General features: G+C 45.2%; 1 protein-coding gene across 1 annotated transcript in view; it reads right to left on the bottom strand.

Moving 5' to 3' along the window:
- LOC115320230 overlaps nt 1-15,364 on the bottom strand; it is a 195,409-nt gene that overhangs the window by 50,156 nt on the left and 129,889 nt on the right. Inside the window, exons 8-9 of the mRNA XM_040222692.1 lie at nt 14,430-14,558; nt 9,849-9,975 (exon numbers count right to left, since the gene is read on the bottom strand). Of these exons, the coding sequence (XP_040078626.1) occupies nt 9,849-9,975; nt 14,430-14,558 (256 nt within the window). The remainder of the gene's footprint in view (nt 1-9,848; nt 9,976-14,429; nt 14,559-15,364) is intronic.

Here is a 15,364-nt window from a genome sequence, read left to right as displayed (position 1 = left end):
CCGAACTTCAATAATAAACGCACATCAACAAAATTTAACTACACCCTTTTCAGTGTTCCCATAGAAAATCTTCGTACATAAATATATGTTGGACTTCATTTCATGCCCAACTTTTCGTGGGAACCACATATTAACCACGTCACGGCAAAGGCTGATCAAACTTTAGGCTTTCTAAGACGTCACTTGCACCTAGCAACACGGGAAACATAATTGATTGCATACACATTACTTCTTCGTCCCAAGCTATAATACGCATCTCTCATCTGGAACCCGCATCAGTCATAACTTACTGGCAAGTTAGAAGCCATTCAAATCCGTGCCACCCGCTTCGTCCTCCGCAATTATACCCGTAAAAGTATAACAACCCTAAAACAACAAACTAATGTGACCTTCTTGCTGACCGACGTAAAATAACACGACTAACAGCCCTTCGTCACCTGTACTATCATTCACCCTCAAAGAAACAAAAATATTGCCCAGCTGCCCACCATGTCTCGGCACGCACGGGCAACTCACAGAAACTTCAACTTGCCACTGCTAGAACTAACACTTTCATTTTTTTTCCTTTACAGTTGTCTATATCAGACTGGAATTCCCTCTTCGACGACATCGTGCCAGTAAAAGAACCCATTAGATTTCGTTCCGCAAATGCTCGTCATTGGTGAACAGTTTCGCGGTTTCTCCGATCGTTTTTCACAGCAGACGACCCGGAAGTGAAGAGTGGTGCGGTGATCGCTAAAGACGGAATTTCTCAAAACCCAGGTGCATGTGTACTTCAAAGGACAGTCGACGGGGGCACTGATAGTACCGCGGGCCACGCGGAGCGGAGTGCGCACTCATATTGATCGTGATAGTACATCAGCAGGATCACCAGTGCAGAATCGCTGCTAACCTGTAACTTTTAATTAATTCAAATTGAAATACCACATGCCACAAATAAGGTCATAAATCGAAAGGAAGCAGATTTATTGTCATGTGCTAAGTGAACTTCACAAAAAGCATCAAGATTGTTATGTGCTAAATTACTTCACGAACAGCATTGAGACATTAGAAAATAATAATACATTCTTGCCTTTATCAGTCGAGTCGATGAGTTATTTATTTACAGCCAGCTTAAAAAGCCCAAAAAACACACATACACAGGGAAGCCTACAGAGAGGGGCTGCAGTATGACCTGGGAAAGTTAACAATTGCATGTAGCAAGCTCCTATTTTAATCAAGGTTAAAGGGCATGTAGCTGCGTCTGAGAAATTGGAACATTCCTGTGTACTTCAGGCCACCGACCAAGACAACTTGGTGTACCGATCAGTGGGAACATGTTTTTGTACTCTTGGAAAGTTGTTTTTGGACGAAACTGATATTTATCCGTGTCCAAAGGATGTGTCCACACTAGAATTCCAGCATGTATAAAAGTACATTAGACAAGTTAATTGGGCGACAGTCTTACGCTTATTTTGTTTTCTTAATATTTTCGGGCGGCAAAAATGGTTTCAACCCAGATTACATAACACACTTTTTTGTACATCAATGGGGTTATGAAAATTCAAATAAGTTTGTAACTCGAAATCAATGCTAGAATCAAAGACTCACATACAGTCAAAATTTAGAAGACAAAAGCATCATGCCATGCTTTCTTTTCTGACGGATTTTTAGGACAATACTCTAAATAAAACTTTGAAACTTTGTGCGTTAAAATAGTTTATTAATGAAATGCTTTAAGCCGATTGTAAATTAAAAGTAATCTCCGCAAAAAATGAAGGGAATATTTTGATGGGTTGAAAAACAAAAGCAAATCCACTTCTTACTCCATTGCGTCCGAAACAAATGGCATGTCTGAGCAAGTTATGACTTACCCATTTATTTTCTGTGCTTATAACACTAGTTGTATTCGCCCTCTTTTATTCCCAAGTTTCGGTTTCGAATTTTGTAAGGAGCTCGTACTCGTTACAGATCCCAATCGCTAGCGACACCAGTCTTTTTTTTTTTTTTTTTTTTTATACGGCTTTGTTATGGTTTGGGTTCTTTTGTGTCGCGGGATGGAAATGGTTTTAGACATGAAAGTATGCTCATTTATTCAAGTTTTTCTGTCTTGAAGATTTCTCTTATAATTATTTTGTTGAAGAGGAGCGTGGCAGACCCCCGACGCGACAGTCTAACGAGCAACTTAACAGGGTTGTTAAGCATGCTTCTTTTTCTTTTCGTTTGCATTGCAGGCGCGTGGAACAAGTTGGGAACATTAGGGAGTTTTAGAATAACTTCCGCAAATGCAAGGAAATAACGTCGTCGCTACTGCGTATGCGCAGACCCAAAACGAGCATTAGGGTTCAGGCTTTGGGGCCCGTTATTTCTCGGAAATAGCTTGGGTAACCTTAACGCACCCCTAAGAAATACCGCTGCAAATGGCGGCGTCCACGACATCTCGGTTGAATGGGTCTTCGACGCCGCCGCCCGCTCGGAAACTGCTTGAGTCGCACTCGGCAATCGCGACCACGGTCGGTATAGTGGAAGCGTATTGAAAACGCCATGAATCGCTGGATTCACAGCTCAAAGCTGTCAAAGCTGGTGTACTTACGATCGCAGCAGAAATACAAACATGCCGGAATAGTGGATCGTCTTGGCTTCTTAAACGTCACACATGAACCCCTTTGCGGAGTGCCATCACTAACCCCGTAACGAAGCCAAAAAGCGGCAGCAAAAAATAGAGGAAGCAAAAGAGAGAGAAAAACAGAGAAGTGAGGGGTCAGCATTAGCGTTTCCCGAAGGGGGCTGTGTGTGTAGTTTCCCAAGGGTCAGCAACGCATTTCCTATTAAGTACCAATTTTCAGGGCTACGCATACAAGTGGAAGTCAAACATGGAAAATTACTAGTCTGGCTTCTATTCTGCTTTTTAAGTTGCAGGGACAAACTCGCCCGAGCACTTTTCGTGGAGGAGAGTTAGGTAAATGACGCTACTCACGAAAATCACGGAGATGCGCGCCTCCGTGAAGCCGCATCTAGACCTGATGCCTGGCAAGCAGAAGTTCCCCTCACAAGCCCGACCACACTTGACTGTGGCAGTCTACACGCAGCACGATGACGTCAAGACCGTGGCAGGCTTCCTGGGCGATCTGCAGACGTACCACCGTGACTCCGGTGCCTCGAAAGCCATCATCGTAAACCTCATCGTGCCGCTCGCACTACAAGCGAGCGCCTTGTGCTGATTTAGGTCACAGGTCCCCTTCACCAGCTTGACGGACTTCCAGACCAGGCTACGCGAAATTGTCCTGCCTGCTGGCTACGCGACGCAGATTCTGCGAGACCTCTAGTCAAAGTCGCAGCACCCGGACAAAAGTTGGGTCCTGTGCGTTCGGTTAATACAAGAGTTCTTCAAGAGAGCGGACCTGAATACACCGGAGTCAGACACAGTAGCTCGGGTCAGCAGACAGTGCCACCGAAGATACCACATGTACCTCATCAACCGCACCTTTGAGACCCTTGAAAAGCTAGCCCGGGCGCCCGCCTCATCGAGGAAGCTATTCATGCGGATGGGAACTACGTGCCGCCGCCACCAGCCAAGTATGCGCTCGAACTGTCCCAACAAGACCTCCCTTCCCGAAAATATTGAAAAAAAGCGTAACATTGTCGCATAATTGACTTGACTAATGTTTTTTTGTACAGGCTAAAATTCTAGTGTGGACACGTCCTTTGGACGTGGATAGATATCAGTTTCGTCAAAAAACAACTTTCCAAGAGTACAGAAACATAGTTCGAAATAAGAGCGTGCTGGTAGGGGTAAAATATAAATAAGGGAAGAACATAAAAGACGGGGACTGACAAGACGTCTTGTCCGTCCCCGTCTTTTATGTTCTCCCTTATTTATATTTTACAAAAACATGTTCCCATTGATCGGTACACCAAGTTCTCTTGGTCGGTGGTTGAAGTCAACAGGAATGTTCCAATTTCTCAAACGCAACTACATGCATTGAAAGCTTAATTAAAATGGGAGCTCGCTACATGATATTGTTAACTTTTGCAAATGACACTGCAGCTCCTCTAGCTCTGGTTCCCTACGTATGTGTGCTCTTTTTAGGCATTTTAACCTGTTTGCAAATAAATGGCTCAAGGACTCGACTGATAAAAGCAATAATGTATTATTATTTCTTAATGTCTTGATGCTCTTAGTGAAGTCATTTAGCACATGACAATCTTTATGCTTTTAGTGAAGTTCATTAAGCACATGACAGTAAATCTTCTTCCTTTCGATTAAATTAGCTTATTAGGGGCACGTGGTAATTTAATTTAAATTAATTAAGAGTTCTAGGTTAGCAGCAATTCTGCACACGTGAACTTGCTCATGTACTGTGTGAACCATATGTGTATTGCCATACCTCAAAGGTGCACCAGCCTCTTGTTTAGAAGGCATTGAACTTCTAATTTTACTAAATATACAGATCTTATATCCTCATTTGACCGCTAGGAACATTTAGCACGCAGTGTCTATAGGAAATTGGAACGAAACGCGGTAGCCATAAACTATAGCCACCATTTTTTAGCGATGACTTGCAGAAAGAAAGAAGCACGATTACGCTGTGATGACGTATCTTTAGAGTCTGAGATCGGAATACATCCGACGTACCTTTAGACTCCGGGTTCCGGGTACGTCCGACGTATTTTCAGACTCTGGGATCGGGAAACGTCCGACGTACCTTTAGACACAGCGTTAAAGAAATCGTAGTGAATTGAAGCTTGGATTTGAGGGTAGTCAAAACGCAGGCTAATTTGAAGTTAAATCAGCAAAACGCTTATAATATTAATTATTATATTTTTTCCGTTGTATTTCGTAGCTTAAAAAAAAGTAGAGACGAGCTACTAGTCCCGTGTACATCGGTGTGGAGAGGTTGACGCACAGTACATGGGATTCTGCCAAAACCTCCGAAATGCGAAAGAACTTTTGCCTGGAGACGGCCAGCACGGCCGGGGCAGAGCGGACAAGAGTCCTGAGTCAGCGCACGGCTTGGACTCGGGTTCAGTCAGTGAATAGTTCCAACCGAACGCTCACGTAACCGTCGTGCCCAATATCTGTCCGGCGTTTTTTGCTTCTTCAGGTTATGCCAAAAACTCGTATTTCTTTTTTATGTCACAGGTGTTGGTTCAATGCAGCGACGGTAGTGATGATTAGTCAAATAAATGGTAGATTTGTAACGCCGCTATTTGTCTTTGTATCCGCCTACAGATTGTCGTGAAGAAAATTTTCTGAGTTCTGTTCACGCCCAGTTTTCAAATCTGGTGGAAAGAAAGCAGAAAAACAAAACCACAACTATCTCGTATGGCATATTATACTTTCGAAAACTTTAAAAAGTGTTTGGTTTAAGCAATGTTCAGCTTCAATACTGCAAATACTTTTGAGACTAGTAGTAGAATCAGCAACGTTTAGTTCATTGTTCAAGTGATCGCGATCGTTAAATTTTAATCGCATATCTGGAAGATGCTATATGTTAGCATAAGATACCTTATCTACGAGCCAGGTCCGTAGCCAGGAATGTTTTTAGGGAGGGGCCTCCATGCTGAGGCCACGACTTTTAGGCATTGGTAAAGAGAGGGGGGTGAGGATCAGGAATAAAAGGGCATCCGTGGAGCCGCCGGGGCCCCAAAGTCTTTCTGAGTAAACGAAGCGATGAGCATTTGATTTGCAAGCTCGTCACCATTCGAAAGGCTTATATAATCTGCCTTTCGAAGCGGTCACGAAGACTCGACAGCGTTATCGTGGCGGCCAAGTCCGGAGCGCAGCCGCGACATCGCGCGACTTTGCGTGTCTATCGGGTGCTAACTATTCGGCGCGGCGTCCTCTCCATCTTGGTCATGCTCGCGGAACCGCTTCTTTACGCAGCGACCCGTTTGGCCGATGTATTCATCGCCGAACGACATGGGCATTGAAATATCTGCTCAGTCTTGCACGTGGTGATCCTGCTAGCATATTTCTTGGTGCAGCTGGGCGACGAGAACTCCTCTCTGTTTACCGACTTGTACAAGTCTTCCCCATCTTGATTTGATGTGAAAACTACAGCTGTGTCGAATCTGGAGGCTTTTGACTTAAACAGGTGGGCCATCGTGTGTATGTACAGTGAAACCGGTTGAGAACAAACCTACGTACAGTGAATTATTGTCGATATATCGAACTCATAAAAATTTAAATAAAATGCATGTAAAATGTAGTTTATATAAAGAACAACATATTGGCTATATCGCACGCTTTTCCCGGGGAATGCTTCCAAAAACACGCAAACAGTCGTGTTCTAACGTGCCCCCTCCCCCTCCCCCAAGAAAAAAAGGAGAATAGGAAAAAAAGTAGAAAACAAACAAAAAAGTGAAAGCCGTTTACAACTCCTTGTAACGCCGAATTGGAGCGCAGCTCTTGAGGAGGAGGAGTGAAGGGTACTGAGGGGAGGGTAGACCCCTCCTCCTTCTCCTCCTCCTCCTCCCCTCATTCTTTAATATGCTCCGGCGGGGTCACGTGACCTCGGGGCGGGGGGGTGTCACGTGATTTCGGGGAGGGGGGTCACGTGACCTCGGGTAGGCTTGACCTGAGGGGTCACGTGACCTTGACGCGACCTTGGGGGGTCACGTGACCTTGGGGTGTCACGTGGGATCACCTTGGGGGTCACGTGACCTTGAGGTGACCTTGGGAGGAGTCACGTGACCTGGAGGGGTCACGTTACCTTGGGGTGACCTTGGGGGTCACGTGACCTAGAAATGACCTTGGTTACGCCGACGGCGACGGCGACGCCGCTCAAGCCGGAAACGGGCGCCTAAGAGCTGCGCTCTAAAATCAAAAGCTCGAGCCGCGAAAAAAAATTGACAAAGTGAAGCGATTCAGAAGGGAGTAACTAAAAAAAAAAAAAAAACACTACATTCACGCACCGAAAAAAAAAAACTTCATCCCAAAGCGCTAGCCCGCGAAGAGAAGGATCCAGAAGAGGAGATAAGCTAAAAAACAAACACTGCACGGATGCAAAAAAAAAAAAAAAAAAACATTTTAGCGTTTTTTTACAAGGTGGAAGGGAAGATATGAGAAAGAAAGAGAAGCACTCGCCTTACAACGAACGCATTGTGGAAGTTCGTTGTAAATGTTTTTGCTATATCGAACTACTTGCTATATCGAACTACTTGGTATATCGAACTGATCGTACCGTTTCCTGCTGTTCGTTATAAACGAGTTTGAGTGTAGAGAGCTGGAACCGACGTGTTTGTGACTAAAAAGAAAGAAAGAAGTGATCTTTGCGCTTGACATTCACGAAGCCATCCTGGAGCTCGCCCCCCCCCCCCCCCCCCGCGCCACACACACCCCAAAATATGGGAAGGGGCGGGGTGCGGCACCCCCCCCCCCCACCCTCTGATTATGGGCCTGCTACGAGAGATGATTGAAGAGAAGTGACCCTACCTGGGAATAGGTTAGCTAATTATAACGAAACCTCTACAGCAGGTAGCGCAACCTTCTTGCACCATATAGCGGAAATTGTTGGTCGCCACTGCCGAGAAATGACCCTTTCTCACTGCCCGCGCTTCCTTAGGGAAGATCCATGAACGCTCCTTTTAAAGGGACCATGAAATGATTTTAAAATCTAATTTCATCCACCGCACGTCGTAAAAGGTGTGAAAAGAAACACAAAAACATAAAAATAGGGAGCCAAAAAAAATTATTTGCTATAGAACTTTTAAAAGAAAACTGGACTCTTTTGCGACTTCTTTCCTTCGAAAGCTCTGCCTTTTCACTACGATGCATCCGCAGAAATGGAGCACGTCAGCCGAATCCACGTCGCCTATTGGGTAAGAGCCTACCTCACCAGCACCGCGATCGTAAACAATAAATAGCCGGCGAATGTTTCCTAAAAGTTTTGTTAAATAATATTCAGACCCACATTTTGTAGCACAATTAGAGATGTGTGGCGAAAATTGCCAAATTTGATAATGCTGAGAGCCAAGCGCCATCTATCGTGTGGTAAACGAAGCAACTACTGCGCGTGCGCAGTAAGGCAGGGCTGGCAGGGCCGGCTTCAGAACGGTTATTTCCTTTGGTTTCCTTCCTCTCAAAACTCTGACTGACTGAACGTTTATTTTTCTACGTGTTCATCTCGCGCGTGCCGACTTCAAGCAGCAAGAAAAAAATGTACTTAAAACAGACCACGACGAACAAGAACGCTGGATCCACAAACACCCGAGAAGAGCGACAACAGCCGCGAATCGCGCTCCGACGAAGCTCTCAGAATATAGGCCTAGCAGGCACTCCGACTCGGCGCAGCGTTGCTTCATCGCAGGACCGTCTGTCTGCCTGCGACCGGCTGGCGTGCTGAGTGGAATATGCCCGCGCTACCCTTGTGGGGTACCCTTGTGGACCCTTCCCGTATAATAGTTTGATCGCTGACCTCAATTTTACGTTAAGAGGTGAGGTCAATCTCTTCCCCTTGTTTTCCGAGGCAGTGTTGACGAACACTCGTCGAGAAGGGACCCTCGTCGATTCTCTCTTCTTGTTTTGTGTGATATAGAGCTGAAATAAACGCTGTATGGATTACCTTCGTAACACGGTATGTACACTTTGTTATTGGTATGCCACTTTTATCCTGACAGACTGCACGTCACTGTCGAGCTGTAACAGTTCGTGAGAGGTATACGTGCAATACCGGTCCAACCTTTCTTTGCCGAGTGTCGCGTCAGTATCGAGTTGCAATCGTAAAAGATCGGTCCCGAAGCGCTTACCAACAGCGCGAATACAGCACTTCCATCAAAAGCGCGCGTCCGCTCCGAGTGTTAACAGGTATTTACGTGGCTCTTGCTGACACTCGTAGTTCAAACGTATCTTTTTTAACGTCGGCTCGCTCCTGCATCTCCGAGACCGCGAAAAACGCCGCGGCAATTTGTTTCAATCTACGTCGCTTTGCAAACGACTGACACGGGCCGGCCCTTTTGCCAACAATGACAGTTGGGTTGACTTCTGGAGTCTTCACCGGAAGACTCGCTGCACTTCCCAACAGGCATACCGGTGTATGGGACTAGTCCCATGCTGTCGCTGTAGCGCAACATATCTCGTTGAATTTCGCTCAGCTGCGATGCGGCGATGAGAGGCGCCGATTCAGAAAATACATCGGTGACATCGGCGCAGTAAAACCTACCGGCGCACCCCAACTCGTCGCCGCTAATGCTCCCATCTCCTACTGCCGAGAGAAGTTCCGGTTCCGGAAATAGCGTACGTCACGGCTTGTTTTGCGGTCAAGAAAAAGTCGATATTTCATTAATTTTTTGTGTAGAAGTTAATAAACCGAGACGAAAACGGATGCCTGTTCGGCATTCAGTGAACATTGACGGTTTAATGTAAAAGTTATCTGGAAAAAGTAAAAAAGTCATTTCATGGTCCCTTTAACTTTTATTCTACCCATCCTACTCGCCGGATTGGGCACCATCAGTCTTTACATATCTTCCCTGCACTCAAACGACATTTCAAGGGACGGCATTTCTGACCAAGACAAGTTGATATTTTTTTCTTCATGAGTTTGCAGCAATGAAGCACTACTGGGAGAAGTGCGTTACACTCAAAGGAGATCACGTCCAGAAATTCCAAAGTGCCATTTACGTGGGACAACTTTTGCGCGGGAGGGTTCACTACCCGCACAAATGTGACAATTTATTTTTGTTATAAATTCAATGCTTTACAAATATTGCATTCTTTGTAATATTAGGTTAAAGGGGACGCACTGTCAATGTGACTTGCGCAGTCATGTTATCGAGTTGAATTAATTTTCGACCTGGCACTTGAATTGGAGTAAACAAACTGCAAACGATTCGTTCACAGTCGCACAAAGAGGGTATCTCCAACTTACGTCGCATTGCTCCAGCGAGTACAAACCGCATGGGGAGCTCATAATTCCTAAATAGCTGTACGGCAGTGGGTATACCAGTGAATAAGGTACATCTCTCCAACATCCAATGTTGCTTTCATGCACTCCTCTGAAACACACAAATTGCGGAACGTTACCAGATATTTATATGAGCGCGTCACAACAGAAGAAAAGCATATGCGTAATTTTTGTTCCTTTCTTTGTAACCAACGAAACGAGTGCGCACCTACGGGAAAGCGGTAATAAGATAAATTAAGAGAGATACATATTTCGAATTGGCAAGAGGAAGCGAACTAACTACCGCAATGATTTTGAGCACGACGTTCAACTATTCCACCAAGGAGGAGATTTTTTTCCCCTTTATTGATCAAGGAAGGAGCTTGTGATGCGGTGCCTATTAAAAACAATATAATCTATTTTATGAAGTGACATCACGGAACGTGGGAACAGCGTGAGCGCGTAGCCGCGATTGTTATTTTTCAAGTGTTAGATAAGAAAAAAGAAAAGGATATGGGGTCGTCCGAGAGCGTCCCATGCATTTTGTGTTTGGCGAAACACTCCATCAGACAGTCTGGCAGACACCTTTATAGTCGGCCTTCCCTCACTGTAAGAAACACTTCGTTTCGCCTGCAGTCTTAGAGAATCTCGTGAATGTCTGAGGGTCCGGCTGTTTGTAATTGATGGTCACAGTCGGGGGTTGGAGCACGTTAGCATCTTTGTCAGACATGGCCGGTTGTCCGATTGTGCGTCCACGGCGCTGCTCCGGATTTGGATAACGATTGCGAGAAGGGGAATGCCTCACCTCGTCCAACCTGTAAAATTGTGGATGAATCCACGACTGTATTGCAATAGTGTCTGCCAGGCTGTTGGAAATAGCGTTTCGTCAAACGCTAAATACACGGGCCCTTCCAGTATGGTCCCCACTAGCACCTCATTTTTAAAGGGCAACACCGGTCCATACTTTCATTTTTTGGATTATGAGTGTTTTTAGTGCAGTCAGCGTCCCTGAATTGCAAGGTGTAAATTTTTTCTCGTTATTGTGCGTAGTTTTAAAGATATCGACGCCTCAAAGGTTTGTTGGGGGGCGCGGCCAACAAAACCGAAACTAGCCGCTCGAGGTCCCGGCAACACTGGAAATCAGCCGCTATGTGAACGTGACGTCAGGATCGTTCTCGTTCAACGAGTACGCAGGCCGAGCGGCACCTACCTCTGTTGCGCTAGCCGTCTAAAGGTAGAAGGTAAGCTGATTTTGTTTTAATTCTGTATACGTGGTAATTATCCAGCATATGAAGGAAGAGTTAGTGCGTATACCCAAAAGCTAGCGACTGGAAAACCCGTGAACTCGTTCGGTGCCGCACTCGGCGGCCGCCGCCGCCGTACGTGCACTATGCCGTACTCGTCGCTTGTATACCCAAAAGCTAGCGACTGGAAAACAAGTGAACTCGTTCGGTGCCGTACTCGGCGGCTATCGCCGTGCGTACGGTCCTCCGTATTCGTCGCTAGGCCTAAATTTTCATCACGGCTTTGTAGATGCAGCGGTGTTCCTCCACGCCGCGCTTCCAGTGACGTACAGTACTGGGGGCCCTCTCGCTTTCGCGCTGCGGTTCAGTCCCAGACTCGAAGCTTTGAGGCTCTCCGGCGTGGGCCGCGGCGCCCGGACACACGTGTGCTGGGCTGTGCACGTCTCTTTTTTCGTTCTTTTTTTCTCGGGCGCGTAAAAGCCGAATTCCAAAGTACACTCGTCGAAACACCGTTCACCCACACCTTCTCCAATTTCCGGTGCGTTGGAAACTTGTGAAAAAGCACCTCCAGGTTGTGCAGCGGGTTGTTTGAGCAGCCCACAGCGCTACAAGTTGCACTCGGCATCTTTCGAGGAACAGCTGGGCAGTCTTAGGCGCATCAGGTTGCTCGCTGAAACGAGTCTTGGAGTCCTCACAAGCAAATAAACAAAAGGCTATACCGAAGCTACACGGGCTACAGATAAAAGCAACGGCTAAACACGCCAATCACAAGCCGAAGTAGCGGTGGTAGCGGCTCAAAGAAGCGCACTCCGCGCAACGCCCGGGCTGGAGGAAAAAATGAGGATGATACTGACTTCAAGGCCCAATGTTGCTTTAGCGATCGGCAACCCGCTGGCCGCCCGCTAAAGAGCAGCGGCTCGCGGCGGGTCGCATTTTTATTATCGGCATTAGTTGAGAATGCGGCGTCCTACGGACGTAATATTTTGGCTGGAGTCGTATTTTGCGTCGCTACAGCGATACCAGTAATTTATTTCATTTTGAGTTTTGGCCGGAGTTGCCCTTTAAAGGGTAACTGCAAAGAAAAAAAAGATTTTTTTTAAACAGCCTAATTGGGACAAGCATGTCGAAAAACAAATTTTCCACGAGAAAAACAATTTTTTTTCAGCAATATTTATTGCGTGAGACCGATTTTAGTTTGCGGCTATTTCGCCCGTTTTAAATCGCGCGCCACGAAGTTGGGATTCCGTGACGTTAATCCCAATCGGCTCTCATTGGCTAAGAGTTTGATTGACAGCTTAGATCTTGGTTGTTTAACCTTTGTTATTTGTTGCAATTTCCTTTTGAGCGGCATATTTTTACGTTTAAAGAAGAACCCATGTGATGAGAGTTATTATTCTTTACAAAAGGTTTACAAGACGGGCACTTCCGTTTGGATTCATATCATAACAAACAAAAGCTTCGCCATTCTTTCATGGCCGCCGAAGTCTCTGCTCACGCCTGTCTCGCCTACCTCGACTAATTGTTTCGGCGAAGTGATCAGTGTTTCGTGCTGACCCAGGTGCTTGAGTGAGACTTCTTGAAGTGAAGTAGTGTGTGTTTAGCAGCTGTTGCAGGTGTTAGTGATAGGAAGCGACGCGGGGTTTTGGCTTTCATAGCGCGGTTCTTTCATTGTCCTCTTTGCTTGCTTAGCGTGCTTTTTTTGTGTTTGTTTTGCTTGTTTGCGCGTGCAAATGCTGACTTTTCGGAGATGAAAGATGCGTGATCCCGACAGTGAGCCTTCTAGCAGCCATTTCGCCCCGAAAGGAATGCTATTTGGCTGGAGGCAATCGGGCGTTCGCGTAGCGACAAACGTGTCCAGTTACGTTCTCGTCATACCGCTCCGGAGGTCATCGAGATTCCCACGGGGCGCACTTAACGTCCACAACTAGACACACAAAATAAAAAAGCACCATGTTCACTACGTAAAAAGTGGTCTCAGTTCATGCATCTGTAGACAGGTACGAAATCTTGCCCAAATTTATTCACACCGCACGACGAGCGCAACACGTCGCTGTGCAAACGCAGTCCAACAACACGAAGCATAAAAACGGCAGATTTAGGAGAACAATTCGGAGTCCATTGTTCGATTAAAACGACGTAATTTATTTGAAAACGGCCGCAAAATCTTTCACATTTTGAAACAGAACGAAGGAAGATTTACTTTTAAAAACGCTCACTGCGTCCTCCCGGGCCTGTTTTACTGGATCAGCTGACGACGACGGGACTGGACCCTTGTACATCAACCCCGCATAACACACATAGCACCGCATTACACACACCACGAACGTTTCAGCTCTGTCGCATCGCCGTGTTGCACCAAACAGAACGAGATCGCCGAAACCAACGCAGCGCCGTCGTGAACCTTGGCTTGTGGTTGCGCACTCGTGGATTCTGTGACTCCCTTCGCTTTCAAAACACGCACGACGATTACGAATGATACTTTTCGTCTTCCGGGAACATCACAGGGGCACTTCTCCGGTCACGTCTTCGCTACATGTGCTCGCAAACCGCGTCAAACCAAAACAATACCGCGGCCTGGGCTGCCTGGGCGGCCCGGCGTAGTTGCCAGATCTTGCCGGAAGTCGAGACGCTGCGTCGTTCAACTCCGCAACGCAAGGAGAGTGAGGGGCGGGGCGTACTCCTCTTCCGCGGGGGTCGAAAGAGCGGGAGTTTCAAACGTAGAGAGGTTCTGTCTCTACTAAATTACGTCCTGTGGCGTAAATATTGATAAAAAAAAAATCATTTTTTTCGCGGAACATTTGTTTTGTGACATGCTTGTCCCAATTAGGCTGTTTAAAAAAAAAAAACTTTTTTTTTCTTTGCAGTTACCCTTTAAGAATAAACATGTAGTTAAGAAGAAACATTTAAATTGCACTAATATTGCACCAGAAGTCGTTTGTAGATAGTGCGAGGCCCATTTGAGGAATTTCATTCGAATTGCCTTTAAATATGACAGAAAACTCGAAAAATGTCGACGATTTTTTAAAATTCTAATGGGGCTCCTACGCAGATTAATAAAGAAACGTCTACGCAGTACACGACTGCGATGTGCTATCGCAGTTCAACGACAATTTGCGCAGTGATCTCGGCAAGAAAAGCTTAAATAAAGAAATTATTTTTTGTACTAAATAAGTCGTTCAAATCTTTGAAAAAGTCTCCTATTGTTCACGGATGTGGACCAGATGTGATCACTTAAAGCCAAAATAACGAGACTTTAGATTTAGATATGTAATTATATAATGTCCTTCAACTTTTTAAAAGAAGTATGTTTTAACAGACTTACGTTTTAATTTCCAGTAGTGTCCTAATGGCCGCTCTGCCTTTAAGGTGGACGTTATATAAAAGACTTACTTCTGGGAGGCTCATAAGAGATTTATATAATCCGGAAGAAGTTTGTAGTGGAGCGTTGAGCCTGCCGTTAAGTCATAAAGAACGGCACCAAAATACATATGACGTTAATGAAGCACAATCAGATAACTCTCAAGGAGTTATATAACAATCAAGTACTGATAGAAACCCCGGTTTTTTAATTGGAACATAAATGTTAGCAAACATAGGAGATACAAAGTTCTCATATTAGCTCTTTTAGGAATATCGCCAAAACGCATTCATTCATACAAAACTTAGTGTTCACATTGTCGGCCTTATTTAGTTTACAAGGAGCATTCAATATATCAGGAATTGACAAAGAAATCACGGGATCTCACAAAACTGGCACATATTATTTTTTTCTCTGTATTCTTTTCTAAAGATCGTCATTCCGTCATGGCTTTCTCAATTTTCGTTTCGCCTTTCCTGTTTTTGCTACGGGGAACGCAGCATCAAACCAGTTCTTAAATACTTTTTGTTTGTGTTGTTCGAAACCGGAACACGATTCAAGCGTAAAATCGGTAGCTGGTCGCTTATGTCCTGACGAAAGATTCCAGGGAAAAGCGCAGTTTGCTCTATATTTGTTTCACATACATCTATGGTTCTGGAGCTCTCACTTGTTCTTCTAGTTTCTAGTTTTACTAAATTTCAGCTCGCGCAGGACGATACTAGGTCATTGAAATCTAATGCGTATATATCATTCACTATTGTGTCAAGGTTTATATCCCCATAATTAAAAAACTGTAGTTATGTTAAGGATTTAAAATAAAAAAGATGGTCAAGAAAGTCGAGAAAGCTAGCCTTCTTTCCTACTGATGGCCTATTTACCACTACAGAAATATTGTTTTC

The sequence above is a fragment of the Ixodes scapularis genome, unplaced genomic scaffold, assembly GCF_016920785.2.
Source record: "Ixodes scapularis isolate PalLabHiFi unplaced genomic scaffold, ASM1692078v2 PGA_scaffold2__306_contigs__length_199485367, whole genome shotgun sequence".
Classification (NCBI taxonomy): domain Eukaryota; kingdom Metazoa; phylum Arthropoda; class Arachnida; order Ixodida; family Ixodidae; genus Ixodes; species Ixodes scapularis.
The sequence above is the reverse complement of the archived record's forward strand: the minus strand, read 5'-3'. Positions and strand labels throughout refer to the sequence as shown.